Consider the following 21,643-nt stretch of genomic DNA (forward strand, 5'->3'; position numbering starts at 1 on the left):
AGTTTATTCATGCGATGGCAACTAAATATTAATTTTCTCCTTTCTGTCTCTTGTAGGTATGGCCTCACATGTGCAAGTTTTCTCCCCTCACACCCTTCAATCAAGTGCCTTCTGTAGTGTGAAGAAATTGAAAGTAGAGCCGAGTTCCAACTGGGACATGACTGGGTACGGCTCCCACAGCAAAGTGTATAGCCAGAGCAAGAACGTGCCACCTTCTCAGCCAGCCACCACAACCGTCAGCACCTCCTTGCCCATCCCGAACCCAAGCCTACCTTACGAGCAGACCATCATCTTCCCAGGAAGCACCGGGCACATAGTGGTCACATCAGCAAGCAGCACTTCTGTCACTGGGCAAGTCCTCGGCGGACCACATAACCTAATGCGTCGAAGCACTGTGAGCCTCCTTGACACCTACCAAAAATGCGGACTCAAGCGTAAGAGTGAGGAGATTGAGAACACAAGCAGCGTGCAGATCATCGAAGAGCATCCACCCATGATTCAGAATAATGCCAGCGGGGCCACTGTAGCCACTGCCACCACTTCGACTGCCACCTCCAAAAACAGTGGCTCCAACAGTGAAGGCGACTATCAGCTGGTCCAGCATGAGGTGCTGTGCTCCATGACCAACACGTACGAAGTTTTAGAGTTCCTGGGCCGAGGGACGTTTGGGCAAGTGGTCAAGTGCTGGAAAAGGGGCACCAATGAAATTGTGGCCATCAAGATCCTGAAGAACCACCCGTCCTATGCCCGGCAAGGTCAGATCGAAGTGAGCATCCTGGCCCGCCTGAGCACAGAGAGTGCTGACGACTACAACTTTGTCCGGGCCTACGAGTGCTTCCAGCACAAGAATCACACGTGCTTGGTCTTTGAGATGCTGGAGCAGAACCTCTATGACTTTCTGAAGCAGAACAAGTTTAGTCCCTTGCCCCTCAAGTACATTCGCCCAGTCCTCCAGCAGGTAGCCACAGCCCTGATGAAGCTGAAGAGCCTGGGTCTTATCCATGCAGACCTCAAACCAGAAAACATCATGCTGGTGGATCCGTCCAGACAACCATACCGAGTGAAGGTCATCGACTTTGGGTCAGCCAGTCACGTGTCCAAGGCTGTGTGTTCCACCTACTTGCAGTCCAGATACTACAGGTAAGACCCTCTGCACTGAGACCGGAGATGCCGGCTGCCGGGGGCAGCCACAGGGAATGTGCAGTGCTAGTCACTGCGGGGGAGACAACTTTCTATGCCTGCAGTGCTGCCTTCTGGTGAGCAGAACTTAGTCAGGAAATCGGGACGTGTGCACATGGGAATGGTGATTGGAAGCCATGTAGAAGGGAGCCAGGTAAGGTTCTTGGCACACACGTTCAGAGTTGGAAAGGGCTCCTGGGGGGTGCGGTGAAGAGCAGATGCAGAGCAGGGTCCTCATGGATCCAGACATGGGTGGAGGAGAGGGGGGGACGTGCATTATTGAAGTCACTGTGGCAAGAACATGCAAGATTCGCATCGGAGACAAGGAGGACCCCTTCCTGGCCAGAGCAGAGCATCTGGGGGTCGTGGGAGCTGGGATTGAAAGGATAAGTTGGGGCAGGATTGTCTTAAATACCAGACTAAGAGGATGCAACTGTGTCCTTAACGATGGAGCAAGCACTAAGCGTTACAGCAGCAGGGGGTAACAGGACGAACATGAAGCTCTGAGAAGGTGGCATTTACATGTCCATGTTTGAGGGATCGAAGGAGGGACAGATGCCTCGGGCCCGTTGGCTTGCTCCTGGCGAGAGAAGGCCAAGTTTTGGGTCAGGATGATGGGAAGATGGGGGGAGAATTGTAGGGAAGGGCAAAGCTTTCATTCCTTCACTTACTCCACAAGGAGACTTCACTGCTCACCTGAGCCAGCCTCCGTGCTGGTGCCGGAATCTTGGGGTCTCCAGCATGCTGGTTCCCACCCTGGCTACACAGTAAAATCACCCCAAGACTTTTAAAAGTAACCCAACTTGGGTCCCAATCTCCACAAACTGAATCCACATCTTTTTGGGGATCCCACTGCCCAGCCAGGGTTGAAACCCGGTGCTGCAGGGTGGAGGGTGGGGGACGGGACCAGATGAGAGCACTGGCTTTGGAGTGAGAAGCCTGGCTTGACCCTGATCCCTGCACTGACTAAGCTGTGGGACCTGGGCTTGCTGCCTCATTTCCCCGGGACTCCACTCCCTCACCTGTACACTCGGGAAATCGGTCACCAGCCCGTGGGGTTGTTGGGATGGTGGCACGTGGTGACACAGCTCCGTGGTGGGCGCAGGAAGGAGTGGGTGAGGGGGACAGGACGGGCTGTTCTGTGGCGGTGGTGAGGGGCTGTGCCTGGAGTGATGTTGAACAGTCCAGTGAAGGTGGAAGGTGCCAGGAAACAAAACCAAACTCCCATGAGAAGATAGGGCTGACGGCCCTGTCAGAACCCCAGGCTCATCTTTGACGCCGCACTTCCTTCCCGGCCACAGAGAAACGGCTGGAACGCAAGCGAGAGCCGGTGGGTGGCACGTTGGCATCACCTGGACCTCACCGGCCAGCTCCCCTTGTTACTGATGCACTGACCTTCGGGCCAGTCCCTGCACCCAGCCCTCAGCCTGCAGCCTGCAGCCTCGTGCCTAGCCTGCAAGGCAGGGTCCCCCACGCGCCCCCCTCACCTTCCTCACCTCCTGACTCGGGTCTCTAGACCCCTCACCTGTGCTATTCGTCTCCCCGCCTAGGCCCACCCTCCCCTTAGGAGGCATTTCCTGAGCTACAGCAGCTCCCTTTCGAGGCCCCTGGTCCGTCCTTCCCACCATTCCTCCCCCCTCAGTGCAGGTGCGAGCATCTCCCGGGAGGAGCGGGCTTGCCGCTGCCTCCTGCTCACTCCCTTCCTGTCCGCTCCCTCTGCTCTGGAGCAGGCGATCCTCATCACAGCCGAGGCCCCTGGGCTTGAAGGGAGAGGGGGGACCCCGTGTGTCCCTGGGGGCGGGGGTGAAGGAGGGCGGGCCAGCGCGGGTTCTCTGAAAGCAGCGCGGTGGCGTCATTGCGGTCACCATGGCTCCCGCTGCCGAGGTCGCTGAGCCGTTAGGTGGCCGGTTCAGCGTGCCACAGGCTGCTGCTTGCTGGGGCCCGGCCTGAACTGAGGGTGAACGGCGGGCTGCTCGGCTTTTATGATTTAGCTATACCCGGTGTTTTCAGTGAACAGAACGGGCTTTATTCGAGTTACTGAAAAGTGAGCATGGCCGCCTGTGAAGACTTTAACCAGCGCCACTTGACAGGCAGTGCACACTCAGGGCAAAGCCTGACGAACCCATGCGTTGGCTTTGGGATCCTCAGGCGCTCTCTCTTCTCACCCTGTGTCCATGTGACGCTTCCCGCCCTGTCCCAAGATGGGCGCTGTTTTACTTTGCTTGTCTGTCTGCGCCTCGTGCCCTGTACCTGGGACCCCCACTCGGGAAATCGGGGGCAGGAGGGACATCTCCGGGGGTGGTGAAGGCCTGCTGGCTGATGCTCCTCTCCTCTCTCTGCCCCCACTTTCCACCTCTGCCCCACTCCCTCCCAGGCGCCCTGGTGCCGCATCCCCTGCCTTTCCCCTCAGTGGCTGTTGCCCAGCATTCTGAGGAGGAGAACCTCTTCTTCGTGGTTGCTTTGGCCTAAAGAGCAAGTGTCCACCCTTCTGGTCCTCATGCCCCTCACCCTCATCATGCCCAGCTCTGGTTCCAAGGGCACAGCCCAGCCTTTCTGCTTGAAATGATGCTATGTCTCTGAATTGGTCACTGTGTCCTATTCCTCCATTCTGTGCCCCCCCCCCCCCCCCCCCCCCGCCCCGGGCCCTCGTCTGAGCCCCAGGGTAGCTGCCGAGAGTTTCAGGACAGTCTCTGCTATGTCTGCACAGTCCTGGCTGTGGGACAGCCAAGTCTGGGCCACATTTATCAAGTTGGTTTTCCCTGATTGCCTGGCCTCTTATGGGGGAGAGGGGTGGGGTGGGGTGGAGCACTTCAGTTGTCCATTGTTAATCTGCATCTTAAGAGAATGTGCCTGTGCTTGAGCTGCCTGGGGTAGAGCTGCCTGGGGGAAGGTGCCTTATGCTACGGATCCAAGCAGACACCAGGGCTTGGTTTCCCAGGATCCCCCATGTCTGAGCTGGGTGCACCCTCTCTCCCCCCATACCTCTCACTTTCAAAGGGGAGAGCATTTCCGTGTCCCTCCCTGTTTTACATGGGACAGTATCAAGCGTCTGGTCCCTGCCTAGTGATGTGGAAACAGTGGATATAAAGAGAGGTTCCTGTCCGCAGCCTGGGGCACCTGGACAAGCAGGTGGGGCGGAGGGAGTGAACTGTTTCCCTACCTGTTAGCCATTTGCGTGGCCGAGGTTGGGGGCATCTTGCTGTAGGTATTCTGTCAGGCAAGCCTGGTTGTGTGTAAAAAAAACAAAGGCTGCATTTTTAGTTTTTTAAGTTGATGCCTGGGGATCGTCTTCCAATTTGAAGGTCAGTTACAGGGTTAAGTGTCATCGCCCTGGTTCTCAAGCTTTATTATGCACAAGAATCACCTGGAGAGCTTGTTAAAAACAGATTTCTGCCAAGGTCCTGCCCCAAACCCAGGGCACCAGCCTCTCCAGACGGAGTGTCCCCTGAGAAAGCGCGCACACACACACACACACACAGAACTGAAGGTGAGGTGGTCTGCCTTAGGCCACTGTTTGAGGAACACTGCTCAGGGGAGGAAGGGTTTTCTCAGTGGTGTCACCTTTCAGGTGTTCTCCCTAAGGAAGGAGGTGTAGGTGATCCTGTTTGTCACCTCACCTTGGAAGCCCTCGCCATTTCCCTATTTGACTCTGCATTGGTGCCAGTTATGTTTTTGGAACAGAGACAGTACATTGATATATATATTTTTTTAAATATTCTTGTCTAGCCCAGCCGGCATGGCTCAGTGGTTGAGCGTTGACCTATGAACCAGGAGGTCACGGTTTCCAGTCAGTGCACATGCCCGGGTTGCAGGCTCGATCCCCAGTGTGGGCATGCAGGAAGCAGCCAACCAATGATTCTTTCTTATCATTGATGTTTCTATCTCTCTCTCCCTCTCCCTTCCTCTCTGAAAGCAATAAAAAATATTTTTTAAAAAGTACTCTTGTCTAGTATACTTAATTTGAAGTACTTATGATCATTACTAGGACACACCCCCCCCCCCAAAAAAAAATGGGCATCAAAATTTAGGACATAAAAAATGGCCAGCAACCTACTTTTTCATAATAATCTAACCTTTCTGTCTGACTCTCTTGCTTGCAGAGACTATCTTCAAGTTGATTCCATGGTTGTTTTAGGTGGGGGTGGAGATATATAATTCAGTTCAGTTCATCTGATGTCCATTGGGTTCCTACTGTGTGTCCTGTGGTAGATCTACTGCAGGGTACGAGATAAGGCATGAGCTCTGACCTTGAGGCGTGTACGCTCTCTCTGTGGAGGTTAAAGACACGAGCAGACTGCCTAGAGTCTAATTCGGATGTTTTGATATTGCAAATGTTTGATCAGGTCATTCAGCAGATATTCATTGAGACTCTAGGGAACCAATGATGAGGAAACCAGTTAAAGAATTCAAAGTCAAGGATAGATTTTGCAAGATGGGTCAATAGGGAAGGGTTATAGAGCAAGAGCTACATTGAGGTAGGTCTTAAAGGAAATGCGAGATGGGGTTGGGGGACCTGGGAGCCAGAAGATTGGAATAAATAAGGGAATACGGGAAATGGTGAGACCTGGAAGGAGTTGAAGGCTTGAGCTGGAAAACAGGGGTTAGGTGGGTGATGTCTGACCATGGCGCTTTTGATGAAGGCTTGAGGAGCTTGGATTTAACAAGGAGTAATTTCATGAAGTTAAGGATATTAATGAGGTTAATCGATTGGAATGGAAAAAACAAAAAGACATTAGGGCCGAAACCGGTTTGGCTCAGTGGATAGAGCGTCGGCCTGCGGACTGAAGGGTCCCGGGTTCGATTCCGGTCAAGGGCATGTACCTGGGTTGCGGGCACATCCCCAGTAGGGGGTGTGCAGGAGGCAGCTGATCGATGTTTCTCTCTCATCGATGTTTCTAACTCTCTATCTCTCTCTCTTCCTCTCTGTAAAAAATCAATAAAATATATTAAAAAAAAAAAGACATTAGGGAGAATTCAGAGGCTAGGAGGCAATAAAAGTAGTTATTCGGGAATAAAGGGAAGAGGCCCTAGATTATAATGGGAGACCCCCCCCTCCCCCCACCTCAAGAATAAATGTGAACACTTAGTCCTTTTAACTGTTCTGTACTGTGATTACAGGGGTGGCCTAGAGGGAATCTTTGTTTGTTTTGCTGTCTTTTGTTTGTTGAGAAAAGTTCTGAAGCTCTGTCACTTCAGGACCTGGTTTTGGATCCCACCTCAGCCACTGAGTAACAGGCTCTGCGGAGTCGGGCGACTTTAGTTGCAATCCTGGCCCTGTGTGTCCCCAGCGAACTGTTCCACTGAGTCATTATCCACACGCCTGCATCTGGACCCCATTATGACTGGGCTGTGTTTATGAGACAGTTGGCCAGGGTTCAGTCTGTGGCCAGAGGACAGTTTTCTCTCCTGCGGGTTGACCTTGGCCTCATTATCCAGACTGGGAACCATCCGTGATCTCTTCCCCATCAACAGGGCACATGGCATATTCCAGAATGGTTAGCAGGCGGACCTCTCTTTATTGCGCTCCACTTTATTGCGCTACACAGATGTTGCAGTTTTTACAAATTGAAGGCAAGAGCAGAAAAAATGACAACTCTCATTATTACTACACTCACTTTATTGCAGTGGTCTGGAACCAAATCTGCAGTATCTCCAAGGTGTACCTGTATTCTAAGTCACTTCAAAAGAGGGGCATAGCTTTATAAAGCCGTATGGTAGTTTTAAAAACTGCATAGCTTGTGCAGATTATCTATATACATAAAAGCCTAAGCAACTGAACAACCTGTCGACCGGTCGCTATGACGCGCACTGACAACCAGGGGGCAGACGCTCAATGCAGGAGCTGCCCCCTGGTGGTCAGTGCGCTCCCACAGCCAATCTTCCATGACCCCACCCCACCCCCCACCCCGCCTGCCAGGCCCCATCGGCCCCTCCCCCCTGGCCAACCTCCCATGGACCTGATTGGACCCAATCACAGGCCAGGCAGAGGGACTCCACCTGTGCACAAATTTGTGCACCAGGCCTCTAGTAAAGTATAAAGGGTGACTGACTAGAACAGTGGTTCTCAACCTTGGCTGCACATTAGAATCACCTGGGAATCTTTTTAAAAGCCTGATTACTGGGCCTCATCCTCTGGAAATTCTATTTCTTTGTTATGGGGTAGGGCCACAACATTAGTAACAAAGAAACAGAATTTCCGGAGGATGAGGCCCAGAAATCAGGATTTTAAAAAGATTCCCAGGTGATTCTAATGTGCAGCCAAGGTTGAGAACCACTGGACTAGAAGTTCGGTTTGATTCAAAAGACCTGAAAGTTAGATAATCCATTGCAGCTGTTAACTTTTAAGTTGGAAGCTCTGCATGTATTTGAGTGTATCTCTGCCCAGGTGCTCCAGTCCTCCCTCTCTCTCTCTCTCTCTCTCTCTCTCTCTCTCTCTCTCTCTCTCATAACACAGTGTAAACCCACACATGACATACACAGGCATAGGTGTAGGTGTACTTGTGAGCACGTTGGTGACAGAAGCCAACACTCAGTTCTAACAGATGCTGACCACGTGGAGGGAGGCACACAGACACATGCAACAAACATACATACATGGAAGGACACACACGCACCACTTCAGAGACATTGAAATACCTTCATGCCTTCACACGTCACATGAGCCAACCTGAGGTCCCCAGAGACCAAGGGCCCAGGTTCAGAAGTGTTAATGCCCCAGAAACTTGGCCCAATTTTCTGCCTTGCTGCCCTGCTGCCAACTACATGGCCCCAAACCTGAGGACGGTAGGGCTGGAACCACTCTTTGGCTCAAGGCATAAACTAGTGGTTTTCAAAGTGCGATCCCAGGACCCTCCTGTCCAGAGCCACCAGGTGCTGGTTAAAAATGGAGATCCCTGGGTCGCAAAACAAATCTAAGGAACAGGCTCTCTGGGGTGGAGCAGGGACTTTTAAACAAGCTCTGCAGCTAATTCTTTCCCGTTTTCACGTTATTGGGGTATGATGGGCATACAAGAAGCTGTGGGTATTTAACGTGAACACTTGGTGAGCTTGGAGATAGGTGAATATCCATGAAATCATCACCACAATCTATGCCTTAAATAGAGCCATCATCTCCAGAAGTTTCCTCCTACCCTATTCATCATTGTCGTTGTCATCACCATCACCATCATCTTTATCATCTTCTTCTTCACCATCCTATCCTCTGAGAACTGTTGCTCCAAAAGGCTTGGATTCCAAGTCCATCACCCACGGGGGTGAACTGAATGCCACGGCGGGTGAAGTGGGGCCACTGGTGGCAGCCTGGCTTCAAGCTGTTGACCTTTCTTCTGGGTGGTGGGTAGCCCCTCTGGGGGTCAGCTGTTACTTGTGGTCCGACCCTTTATGCCCCATTGGTGGTGACAGTGAAGATCAAAAATAATTGGTGAGCCCGGCTGGTGTAGCTCAGCGGTTGAGCGTCAACCCAGGAACCAAGAGGCCACTGGTTCGATTCCCGGTCAGGGCACATGCCTGGAATTCAGGCTCGATCTCCTGTGGGAGGCATGCAGGAGGCAGCTGATCGATGATGTTTCTCTCTCATCAATGTTTCTATCTGTCTATTCCTCTCCCTTCCTCTCTCTCTGAAAAAAAAAAAAATCATAGTTGGCGAGTGCACTGAGAGGTCATGTGGGTGGGTGAACTGGCCAGTGGGTGGTCTGAGAAGGGCGGAGTTGGGGAGGAGAGCAGATGAACACGAGGGGAGACATAAGTATACACTCCTTTCCGCATAATTCACAGTTGATGTGGCCCCTTCTGCTAAGTAGCTATTGAACTCTCCCTGTGGCCACAGCTGCTTTTGGAGCTATAATCCTCATTTATGCATCGAACGAGTAATTTTTTTAATTCCGAAGATATGCCAGGCGCTGTGCTTTGTGCTGAGGTTTCTAGAAATGAGTAGGCGTGCCCTGGGCTGTGCAGTTCTGCCCCAAAGCTGTAATGGAATGAGCGGTCCCCGGGGAGCCGGCAGCTGGGCGTGTCGGCCTCTGCTGTCCTCTCGTTAAACTGAGAAGGCAGAGCATGGCATCCTTGAATGGCTTTGCCCGTTCTCCCTGGCTCTTTGGGCCACGTGTGTATCCTACGTCCTGGGTGCTCTCCCTCCTGCCCTTGCTTCTCCATGACAGCGGGTCTCTGCATCACCCTGGCACATGCCAACTACATGCCCAAACCTGTTTGGCCATCCTTTCCCCTCCCTCACTGAGCTCCCCAGAGGAGAAGTGAGCGGCCAGCACAGCTTTTCTGAGCTGGTGAAGTTCCCCTTCTCCCTCAGCCCCATCGGCTGCTGGCTCACCGGGTCTCAAAGCCGATGGAGGATCATGGCTGCTGGCGTTGGTATCGGGGTATGGCCCTGGTTCCTGCACAGAGATGGAGATGGTGACATTGTGGCAGTGATTGTCTGAGGTTGGGTGTCCCCAAAAAAAGAGCCTGACACAGGGCTTGGGTACAGGTGTCTATTTGAGAGAAGATTTCCTGAAGCAGGAATAAGGGAAGGGGGGCTGCTCCAGTCTACCTCCAAGGGCATCGTGCCCCGAAGGGTGGGGGACTGAGGGCCCTCGAGCAAGCGTGTTAACTCTCCCATGCCTGTGCGAGAGCCGAGCCGTGTGGGAGCTGGGGTAGGGGGTGGGGAGGCTGGAGCAGACTCGGGGAGCCTGTGGGGCAGAAAGCAGGGTGCAGTGGCCACAGGACAGACCCTGAAACCAGAGTGACAGTGGCATGCGTTTCCGGAGGCCTTAGAGCGAGAGCGTCAGCACTGTGCCGGGCATCCGTGTTTGTCCGCCCACCCAATCACACGTGACACATGCGGCCCTGCAGATGGGAAGGGGGTCAAGGGGAAATGCCATCCTGGGCAGATTTAAGGACTGTAGGCTCCGAATTCAGAGATGACCTTTGGTTTGGGGGAGGTTGGGGTCTGACATAAAAGGTAGCAATAATAAATCTTGCCTCTGCCCCACCCTCCTTTTTTATCTGGCTGGCCTGCCAGCGAGAGCGGGATTAGGCTGGGCTCTGAGGGAGAATGCCCGAGCGGGGGCCAGAGGGCCCGGAATGTGCGTTTGTCCGAAACGGGAGGGAGGTGGAGTGAACTGCTCTTCTCCTGTTGTAGACGCCGTTCCCCAAGGCTCCTCTGTGGAATGAGTGCATGACTAACTGGCGGAATGAATGAATGAGTGAAAGAATGGGTGAATGAATGAATGAATGGTGCCAGTGGCCTCATCTGTTTATAGCTTAACTCACACTGTCACACACCAGAAACTCTCACATGGTCGGTTTCCTGTAGTCTCGCACACAAGTCCTTCCTCTGTTCACCACAACCTTGGGCACATGGCACCTGGCATCTCAGAACCCCGGGTCCTCCGGGCCCGACCATCAGCCTCTTGGGGAGCATATACATCTCGCCAAAAATGTTCATTCTCGTCTTTTCACCTGTGAGATTTCAATTTAAAACCTGAAGACAGCTGACTCGGCATTTAGCAGATTAGTTCCCCGAAATCAGCCAACACCTGTCATGTCCCATTCTCCCTTTTCAGGAGATGAGAAGTGACTTCCCGGCACAGAGCAGGGCTGAGCGCAGGAAGCCCCGACCAGCAGCCTTGAGGGCCTCTGGCCTCTCATCTGCTTTTCTGCTTTCGAGACCGTGGACATGCTAGACGTGTGCCCTGTAACTCTGTACTCATGAGCACAGATCTCCCACAGAGAATAGGGCTGGCTGCACTGCCCCCCGTGTGCCTGGCACACGGAAGCGCTCAGTAAATGGTAGCTGCCGTTATCACTTTTACTGCTGCTGCTGCCGTTGTCATTGTTCTTATCACCAGGACTATATGTGGCAGACACACCTGGGCTTGAATTCCAGATTCGTTGCTTTATAGCTGTGTGACTTCAAGCAAGTTCCCAAACCTCTCTGAGGCTCTTTGCTCTCTTATGACAGCAGTTCCTGGGTTGTTATAAGGATTCAATGAGCTCAGCACGTGTGCATGACTCACCTGTGTGCTCCTTGCCCGGCACACAGCCTGTGTGTCGTTAACAACCATCGTGCTTGCCCTGGGCTCCCTTCACACTTTGTGTGCCTGTGGCTTAGCATTTCTTTTATTTGGCCTGGTATCATTATTCGCCGCCGACACCCCCAGCATTCCCAAGCTTCTTGGGATCATGTTTCATTTCTTTTTCATCTCGGTAGACACATGGAGGCCCAGCACTGTACTTCAGGCTCATGAGGGTCCACGTGTTTGGAGTGAGTTTAATGAGTTTCCTCCGGTGTCAGGAGGGATGGGGTCCAGCCCAGCAGAGAAGGGGTTCACACCTGAGGAGAAGGGGACCTCTCTCCCCTGGGTTGGGAGGGCGATGTGGGGAGAAAGGCCGCAGCCGGCCAGGCACACTGCAAGTTTCACGGTGAAGTCTGTGCTCTTGGGCTGGCACAGAGGTCTCAGGAGAGTGGGAGGCCGTGCCCTGGAAGCCTCCTGCAGTGACATGGCGTTTGATACCCGCCGTGGCTTCCTGCATCCACCCCATCTCTGCCACATCAGAAGGGTCAAGGCGCCAGGACTGGAGTGATACTGAAGGCTCTCTGCAAAGGCTCCCCTGAAGGCAGCGTATGTCGGTGTGCACTGCACATGTGATGTGTGTGTTGTTGTATGATGTTTGTGTTGGGTGTGTGAGTATGTGTTGGATATGTGTGTTATGTGCGTGTGTGGTGGATGTGGGGGTGTGTTCATTTGCAGCAGGTCGACTGGTCCCTAAGCTCCCGCATTTGGAGCCCCTTCTGCTCCTGAGTCATGTGACTGGGAAGTGTTCCCTCTAGGCGACAACCTTATTTATGTAAATGTTGACCACAAAAAAAGGGGGGGAGGGTTGGCCAGAACATGAGGTACAAACTCATGTTAGTGCCAGTTTGCCATCCGGTGACCTCCAGCGGAGTCCTCGTCCCTTTGTAAATTTGAACTTATGTTGGCAAATAAAAATGCACAGAGTGTGACCCCCTAGAATGCAAATAGCTCTGGCACCGAGAGTCAGATGTTCTCACTGTGAACGCCGGATGTCTCCCTAAGTGGCAGCCAGGTGATCCTGGGGCGAGGGGGCTGCTCTGTCCTGATTGTGGTCACACAAATCTACACATCGCCTGACATTCATAAAACTCACATCAGAAAATTAAATTAGCCCTTGCCTGTGTGGCTTCATGGGTTGAGCATTGCCCCATGCAGTGAAAGGTCGCTGGTTCAGTTCCCGGTCAGGGCACATAGCTAGGTTGTGGGTTGGATCCCTAGTCAGGGTGTGTACAGGAGGCAGCCGATCAATGTTTCTCTCTCACATTGATGTTTCTCTCTCTTTTCCTCTCCCTTCCCCTCTCTCTAAAGTCAATAAAAACATATTTTAAAAATAAATACATAAATCTATGGTGGTCTTATCTTTAAAAATTAAATTAAAAGAATCTTTTTAATTTGAAATCTGTTTACCCCTAAAGACCTCTAAGGAAATTGTTGATAATATTAAATCCTTAAGCCTTATCTTGCCTAGTTTTCCTTCCTGTTTTTGTTTTGCTGTGTGGCATTTGGGTAAAAGAGATATCTTTGTCCATCCTGTAACAGGATGGCCAGCGGGTAACAATCACTTCTGGAAACAGCTCGGCAGGGGAACCAATGGAAACCAGTCTGAGAATAACCAGCTGCTGGTGACGGAAATACTGCTATCAGGCAGCTTCTTTACTCTACATGCTGTTTCACTGTGTAGGTCACGAACTTGTCCTCTGAAAGTTAGGGGCAGCAACCATTAGAAACAGAGATATGACAAACTGTTACCTCTGACACACCAGGACTTTGGAATTCCAGAAAAGAAGAGTAAGTCTGTGTGGAGTTGCGCATCTAGCCTTTTCGTGCCTACAAGGTCCTGCCCTTGGCTCTGACATTGTCATAGTATGGCCAGCACTCATGTATGAAACCAGATAGTTTTTCCAAAACCAGCCTTTCCCTGCAGCCAGTCTCCCATGCAAGAGGATTTTCATGGTTATCACAGAGAAGTAGCTGGTTTTGCAGGAATAGGATGCAATAGGTTTGTTCTCAGTGATGGGCCATGGAGAGGGGCCCCTGCATCGGCAGCTAGATGAGGCAGTTCCCAACAGAATGACCGAGGCCATGCACCCCAGTAACTGGGCTGTGGCCCAAGCGCAAGCTGGGCACAGAGCCACCTTCCTCCCTCTCCCTCCCCACTGACAGGAGCTTGAACTTCTTTCCTTGGAAGAAGCAAGGCGGTCCGCAGCCTGAGACTGTCACTCCACAGAGTCCTCTGCAGATCTGAGCTCATGGCCACATCACCGTGTGGGCCTCGCCACTGACCCACCCATCGTGGACTCGGGCTGCGCTCTCTGCGTTCCTTCTGAGGAGCGTTGAGACTGCCTGTCCTTGCTCTTAAATGCCCCCCCTCCTTTCTCAGGAGACTCTCCCCGGAACCCCTCCCCTGACTCTGCTGCTTCCACTGTCTCTGCTCGGGCTCCCACATCCCGGTTTCTAACTGGAGTTCAAAGTCCTGATCTGCAGGCCCCAGCCTTCCCCTCACCCCACGTGGCTCAGCACCCAGCCTGCCAGGAGCCCGCTCTGCTCCTCGGCTTAGGGTGCCCCCCCCCACCCCGCCCACATCCCAAATCCAGCCCTGCCCCACTCACGTGCCCAGTTTGCCACAACCAGAAGTGATTTCTTCTCCTTCAGAATATTTGGACTTGGTGTAATCTGTCTTGTTAGTCATTCATTCATCCATTTGCTCTCCACGGAAATTGTACACTTCCTGGGGTGCCATCAACCAGTCTCACGGTGAGCTGACATGACTGGCCGCCACCAGCTTAATCTAGGGAAGGGGCATGGAGACAGAGGCCTGGGTCTCAGCACCCGCCAGCTGGGTAACAGGATGAGTCTCAGCCTCCCAGAGGTGCTGTTTCCTCAGCTCACTGGTCAGATGGCCTTCCACACCAGGACCTTGGCCACCGCGAGGGTCTGCTGAGCTTGAAGCACGTGCTCAGCTTCACGTAGCCCCTCCGTGTCCTGTGCATAGTGGGGACCGTAAATATATTAGTGTTTCTTGCCATGACCTGCGGCCCCCCCTTTTCTATATCTGGCTTTTTCTTTTTCTCCTCTTCCTTACACCTGTTTGCATTCCCAAGGTTCTCCCAAGCTAATCCAGGTGGACACATCAGCAGGAGATGAGAAGCCTCCAGGCATCGCTGTACTAACACACCAGGGGGACACCGTTAAGCAAACATTTGGCTTTCAGAATGTTGCCAGTTAATTGCTTTACTGTCATATGCCAAGGCTGCCCCTGCAAGAAATGTATTTGTGTGTGACTCCCAATTTGGGGCCATGCAGATCCAAATGAGGTTTCTGCTGGCGCTGACAGAACCAGTAAGGTTTAAGATAGATTTTTTCTCTGAGAAATGTGCCATTAAAATGTTTTCCAATGTTTTATGTTTAGATTCTGTGTCATGGTTTGTATAGAAAGCCCATATCTTCCTCTCATTGCTTTGTTTCCGACACTGTTTTCGGCGAGCGATATCACACACCTACCTCGGGTGTGACCCTGCAGATGCCCCCGGCCACCACCCCTGTTTTGGGGGCTTGTGCGGCAGCCTCTTTGGAAAGAACAGCTTGTGGGCACACCCATTTGGGAGAAAGTCTCAGGAACGTGAAGGCACCAAAGAAATTAGCAGAGGTGCCAAGTGGCCACAACCCCCTCCTGTGAGGGGGAATAATGTCCAGAAAGTCCCACATGAGAAACAAATTAAGAAGCAAGATCCTGTTTAGGCCGACATTGGTGGGAGGTTTAACTGTAGAAATGCAGATTTCAGAAAATGAAGTGTATACTCACCCACAGGAAATAGCCATTTAGTAAGTTGGGTGCATAGCTCTCTATGTGAACTGAACGGAAGTTTGAACTAGTATTTGCCGGGGCCTTTGGTTACTATGGTGACACCTTTGGAGTGTTCCAGGAGCTGGCTTTATGTGGCTATCATTGTGTCTGAGTGTAGATCCTGCAGCATCTCACTGTGTGGTCAGTGCCTTGCCTGGAATCACCCATGTGCTAATGACCAAGCCATGAATGCAGCCTGTGTGTCCCACTCTGTCCAGGCGACTTCTGACCCCTGCGGAAAGCTAGGGGCATCGAGGACCCTGGGCTGAGGCGAAATCCCGAGAATGCAGAGGGATAGCCTCTAGTCTAGCCAGTGGTTCTCAACCTTCTGGCCCTTTAAATACAGTTCCTCATGTTGTGACCCAACCATAAAATTATTTTCGTTGCTACTTCATAACTGTAAGGTTGCTACTGTTATGAATCGTAATGTAAATATCTGATATGCAGGATGGTCTTAGGCGACCCCTGTGAAAGGGTGGTTCGACCGCCAAAGGGGTCGCGACCCACAGGTCGAGAACCACTGCAGCCCCTCTGGACAGGCCCAGGAATGTGTTTGATCTAAGCAGTCGCCTGTCTGTCCTCCTGCCTCCCACCCTCACACAGAGGGCGCCCAGCAAGTGTTGCCCCTCGTGCTGGGAGGCCCTGCTCGGTTCTGCACAGACACGATTTGCATACCAGTCCGTTTTGCATGTTGCTCCCTCTCTCCCTGTCGGGGTGGGAGTGCAACATGGCGGCCTCCACGTGCTGGACAGCCCTGTGGCTGCGCCCCCTCGGAAACGCAGAGGCTGTGGCAGACCCGGCGGCGTGGACGCACAGCCTCAGTGCACACGTGTGTTGTGTGTCGGCGGGGCTGCCGCACCTCTGCGCATGCCCCGCCGGCTGGGCCCGCAGCGGATTCAGGCACGGTTAGCCTGAACCCCAAGAGCTTACCCCTAAAAACAAAAAGGTTGGATGCAGGTAACTGCCATGCCAGGTGGAGAGCAATCCGTTCACAGGCTCACTGAAGTTCAAGCGCTCCGCAACCTTAGAACAGGGTGGTCGCCCGGTGCGCGGCGCGGAGGGACCCGAGTGGGGCGCAGCCAAGCCCAGCGCAGGCCCTGCCTTGCCCTGCCCTCTGGCCGCAGGCTGTGCACTAAGTCGGACTTCTTGCTGCGGAAGGAACGCACGCTCAGCCTAAGCCTGGTCGAGTTCGCCCGGTGCTAGAGAGGAAGCGGGGAGGGCCAATGCATATTCAGGGTATTCCGCTTTCCATCGGGCAAGACCCACCACGCCTAAAGACTTTCCATTTTGCCTGCACACTGTGAGAATGGCTGGATGTGTTTTGCCACAGAAATTGAACATGTTTGAGGAAACATGACAACATTGCCTTTCATAGCAGGCGGAGGGGAGCTCTTCTGCGGGAGATGTGCCCCCCACAGCCCTCGGGAAATGAGCCGGTGCCTGGGCTGGCGAGGGAGGTGGAGGATCCGGCTCTTCTCTTCGCGTCTCCCTGTCACAGTGCTTGCTGCCCACCCCCCGCGCCAACAGAGCCCGGCACCCGCATCCTTAAGGCAGGACATTGAATCTGATCGAGATGGGCTGTGGGCCTCAGTGGTCTTCGCCGGTTATTGTCTTTCTTATCACACCCGGCCTTCGGGTCTCACTCAGCTTCCTTTCTCTCTCCGTCAGTGTTGGGCCGCTCCGCTGTCCACGCGTCTCTCCCTCTCCCTCGTCTGCTGTAAATCTTGCTGCATTTCAAAGCTGTACTTACGCTCCCTTGCATTTGAGGGACTCTGGGACTTACGTTTGTTTTGTAATTGTGTCCTGGGTTTTAGTCCCGGGCAACGAGCTAGATTGTCAGTGTCTGTGTGGCCCTGGTGGTTAACATATTCTCCATACTGGATGGTGGGGTTGGAGGATTAGAGATTTCACAAGGCCTGTGAAAGGAAAGCTATTATATAAATCCCCTAAGCTTCTTATGAGCCACAAAGGCCAGCATTAATGAAAATCATTTCAGGAATTTTTTTTTTTTTCATAAATTTGCTGTATTTAAAAGAACTTTGTCAGGAACCTTTATACATTGCTGGTGCAGCCTCCCGTGGAAAACAGTAGTATGGTGGTTCCTCAAAAAATTAAACATAAAATCACCCCATAACCCAGCAAGTTCACTCCCAAAAGAATTGAAAACAGGGACTCGAACAAATACTTGTGCGTTTATTGCAGTGGTATTCACAGCAGTCAAAAGGCGGAAACCGCTCACCTGTCCATCCGTGGGTGGATATTTAACAAATTGTGGCCGATCCATACAGTGGGATATTAGTCAGCCATCAAGAGGAATGAAGTGCTGACACATGCTACAGTGTGGATGCACATTCACAGCACGTGCTGAGTGAAAGAAGCCAGGCACAAAAGATCACATGTGTGATTCTCTGTATATGGAACATCCAGGACAGATGAAGCCATAAAGACAAAATGCAGAGATTGGTGGGATTGCTGGGTGGGGGAAGGGTTCTGTTCCGAGTGAGAGAAAAGCTTTGGAAGTAGATAGAGGTGGTGGTTGCATAACCACGTGAATGAACTGGATGCCACCGAATAGTTCGCTTCAAAGTGGTTCATTTATGTTATGTGAATTTCACCCCAACAAATTAAATTTTAGAAGGAGAAGGAACTTTTCCAGGCTGAGAAGTTGGCCTGGGATGAGATTTCCCTGGGCATGGAGATTCAGGCCCTTTTTGCCTTATTTGTAATGGGACCTAGAATTGTTTAAAATGCCAGCTAGACTGTCAGTAGCTTTGAGAGCTGTATTGGTGTTAGTAGCTATAAGAGCTGATTTAAAAATCCCTACAGAAGCAAAATTTTTAGGATGATTTATACTTTCCTGGTGCTAGGGTAAAACAGTAAAGACATTTTCCCCCTGGATTTGAAAAGAAAGAACAACTTTCTCCTAGCCTTCCTTGAGGCCCTGGTGTGTAAAAGCGAAGGTTGTGTTGCTCTGATGAGCATGATAACACCTGAATAGCAGGTGCAATGTGTGCAATGAGCCAGGCATTCCCAGAGCCCGGCCGGCCGCCTCTGTGGCGCAGTGTGCTCTCCCCCTTACCCTCCTCCCCACCCCACCCCTTCTTCCTCTGTCTCATAAGAGACACTAAACTTTGTCTGGGGGGGGGGGGGAGGAGGGTAATATTTATGGTATTTTAGTATTTCTAAAGTATATGGTACAGTTGATTTCAGAGTTGGCACAGCTGAGCTAAAATTCAGCAGCTCACTGACTGTGTGTCCTTGGGCAAGTTACTTAACCTTTGTGATCCCTGCATCAGGGGTAATCACACTGTCTTATGAAATTCACATATGCAGTGCCTTGCCCGTGGAAACGCAGAGAAACACTAACCTCTCTGAAGAGGAAATGCTGTGGAAGTGTGTCCCCTGTAGGGTGTCACCACCTGGGAGACGCCGAGTGTTCCCTTCAGTCTCGTGTTCGACTCCCCCTCACCCGTTTCACCCTCCGTTACATCTGTGCCCCTCTGTGCCACACCCTTTCTTTGCCCCACCTTTAGAGGAAGTGCAGAGTACCTGGGTTTTGTTTGTTTTCTTGGACCATCTTCTCTAATCAGTGAAGACTGCGTTTCCCCTCCCCCACCCCTGGATTGCCACATAGACAATTATACTTGATCTCCTCCCCACCCCCACACCCCTCCTCCCGCCTTTAGATGAGATAACTTTGCATATTACCACAGAGGTATTTACATATTGGCTTTTTCCTCCTACTGTCAACAAAACCAGCCAAAGTTCGGCAAGCATTATGGGACCCATGGCCTTCCGGGCGCCCTCTCCTTGCCGAGCGGCCTGTTGGTCTGCAGCCCACTCCCCTCTGCCAGTTCTCCCAGGGCTCAAACGTTCACAGTGTGTCTGCCCTTCTCCTAATCTTGAGTTGTTAGTACTTTTCTCTCCCCCTTCTCTCTCGGGAAACATGTTTTGGACCCTGTTATAAGCAAGGCAGCGTGCCACACGAATCCAGAATGGGCCTGGCCTCGGGGAGGATCCAGCACGGAAAATTAGCCACCACAGGGATCACAGTTAAGCTGGGTTAAGTGGGACAAGACTGCATTAAACTCTGTTTTCGTAGCCATTTTATTCCCCAGCCATGATCCGGGATAATTTGTCCCAAACATTCCTTGCAGAGTGTAATTCATGGCTGTGTGTGATCTCCCTCTCCCACAGTTCTCTCTCGAGGGCGCGTGCCTTGGCCTCCGGGAGGGTGTGGCCAGCTGCTGGTCCTGGGCATCTTCATAGAAGAGCAGAGTTTGTCCTGGGTCTTCACTCTCCTCTGGCCCCTGGGAAAACTTCTTCATGTCCTCAGCTCAGAAGGGTTTCTCCCGGCAGCACTGGCGCCAGGCCATGGGTTGGCGTATCAGCCCCTGCTGGTTGGGGTGGCCCATCAGCCCCTGCTGGTTGGGGTGGCCCCAGGAGGCGGTGGTGTGGTGGGTCCCCCAAGGCCACCCCCAGCCGGCACCGGCATGAAAGGTGGCTCCCCACCTCTTGGTGGCCGTGCAGTTATATTTAGCTCTTGGCCTGCGCCCGGGAGCCGCCCGCTGTGGGGGGCACTTTGATGGCGAGGACCACTGTCCTGAGACCCGGCTGCAGGCCGCCTCCTCTTCTGATGATGGAGCACACGTGGCTGCTGCCGGTGGGGTTCAGTATGAATATTAATACACCGTATTTCACTTTTATTACTTTTTTATTGGGTTCTCATGGAGATGGTGCTTGTGAGTGAAGTCCATGCACTGAGCTATAGTATAGACAACAGACGGGCGTTTTGTCTTCTTGACAAAACAGCCAACCTCGCAGCTGGGCAGGGGTACACTTGGGAGCAGCGAGCTGGGGGACGTGCCAGCCACCAGGGCAGGCCGTAGAAAAGGGGTGAACCGGTGACTGTTCGGTTGTCTCTGTCACCCAAGGCAGATACAGGCCATCGTCCAGCAGTTTTGCAGGGAGTTTCTCAGGGGACAGCAGCCCGCCCCCTGCCCAGGGGATGCCCAGCCCGGGGTTGGCATGGAGCTTTGCCTCCCCCCCACTCACCGCGCCGCTGAGCCCTCGTCCTCCACCTTCTCTGCTCATCCAACACCTTCCCACCAAACCAAAGCGGACCCTCCCCGCCCCATTCGTACTTTTCACCACCCGCGCCTGATCTTGTGTGACCATGAACGGCCCTGGAAGGTGCCGGAATGATCAGATGTGTCCAGACCTGGCATGGGCCCTTTAGACCCAGGTCACCAGGACGGAGCTGCCACGTGACTCCAGAGGCAGGAGGTGGTCCTGCCGGGGAGGACACCCTGTGGGGCTCTGCGGTGAGTGTGGCGGGATGTGTCCGGGTCAGCCCATGACCTTTGCGGTGGAGGGGGTGTTTCTCACGGGGCTGGGTGACAGCACCTCATCTTGTCACGGCTGGAGTCTGTGGGGCGCGTGAGTGCCTGTGTCTCTGGGAGAGTGGAGCGTGGCTGTGTGAGAGTCGTAGGGGGCAGATTTAACGGAATATGTTTGTTTCATGAGTCAGGAAGATCAAATGGATTTCTGCTAACTTGAAATTAAATCGTCTACTTCAGCCAGGTCAAAAGAGAAACCTGAGAAACCCACAGTACTGCCTAATGCAGGACGCTTAGACTGGCCATCTGGATTATTTACTGAATACGGGGAAAGTATGTTCCTGCTTTTTCAGCTCCAGACTTTTTTCTCAGTTTAGGAATAATTCAAGGAAAAACTGCATTCTTTTTTAAAAAATATATTTTTATTGTTTTCAGAGAGGAAAGAAGAGGGAGAGAGAGATACAAATATCAATGATGAGAGAGAATCATTAACTGGCTGCCTCCTGCACACCCCACACTAGAGATCGAGCCGGCAACTCAGGCATGTGCCCCAACGGGGAATTGAACTGTGACCTCCTGGTTCGTAGGTTGACACTCAACCACCGAGCCATGCCAGCCAGGCGAGACTGCACTCTTTATGCACATAGAAGTTGCTCATGTTTAGAGTTGGGTCATCGCTCCTTGCACGTGTTCAGTTTGCAGCAAGCATTTATTGAGTGCCTACTGCGTGCTGGATACTGCACCTCAGTACTCTGATGAATGTAGGTGTTTTTATAAATGTTCTATGTGTCACACGATATTGGAGAATAAAGAATATCCTATGTGTATAAGTTTTCCAAGTGATGAAATGTGTCCATTTCAACACCATACAATCAAACCTTGGTTCGCCAATGTCTTCCATCTTGAACAATTCGATTCTCGACCAACCTGTTCATAGAAAAAAAATGTCTGGGTTGTTTTAGACCTGACAACCCATTCATGCTGATACCTCAGCATGACAAAAAGGGTCTCTCGGGCAACAACAAAGGAGAGAATGCTTTTGTTGCTGGCAAAACCCACAGATTAGCACAATTTTAAAACATAAAGAGGCCATCAAGAGTGTTAATATTGCTGAGGGTGTGAAAGTGCTCACAAAACAACAATCCCAGGCCATTGAAAAGTAGAGAAACTGTTGACTGGATAAATGAAAAGCAGTGAGCAGGTGAAAGTAT

The 21,643-nt window shown here is 52.2% G+C and overlaps 1 protein-coding gene across 4 annotated transcripts in view; it reads left to right on the forward strand.

Moving 5' to 3' along the window:
• The window catches only part of HIPK2 (homeodomain interacting protein kinase 2), a 178,767-nt gene that overhangs the window by 56,334 nt on the left and 100,790 nt on the right, over window positions 1-21,643 (forward strand). For all 4 annotated transcript variants that reach the window (XM_036329012.1, XM_036329013.1, XM_036329015.1 and 1 more), the window contains exon 2: window positions 57-1,140. In XM_036329012.1, the coding sequence (XP_036184905.1) occupies window positions 57-1,140 (1,084 nt within the window). The remainder of the gene's footprint in view (window positions 1-56; window positions 1,141-21,643) is intronic.

This window comes from Myotis myotis, unplaced genomic scaffold (assembly GCF_014108235.1).
Source record: "Myotis myotis isolate mMyoMyo1 unplaced genomic scaffold, mMyoMyo1.p scaffold_m19_p_11, whole genome shotgun sequence".
NCBI lineage: Eukaryota > Metazoa > Chordata > Mammalia > Chiroptera > Vespertilionidae > Myotis > Myotis myotis.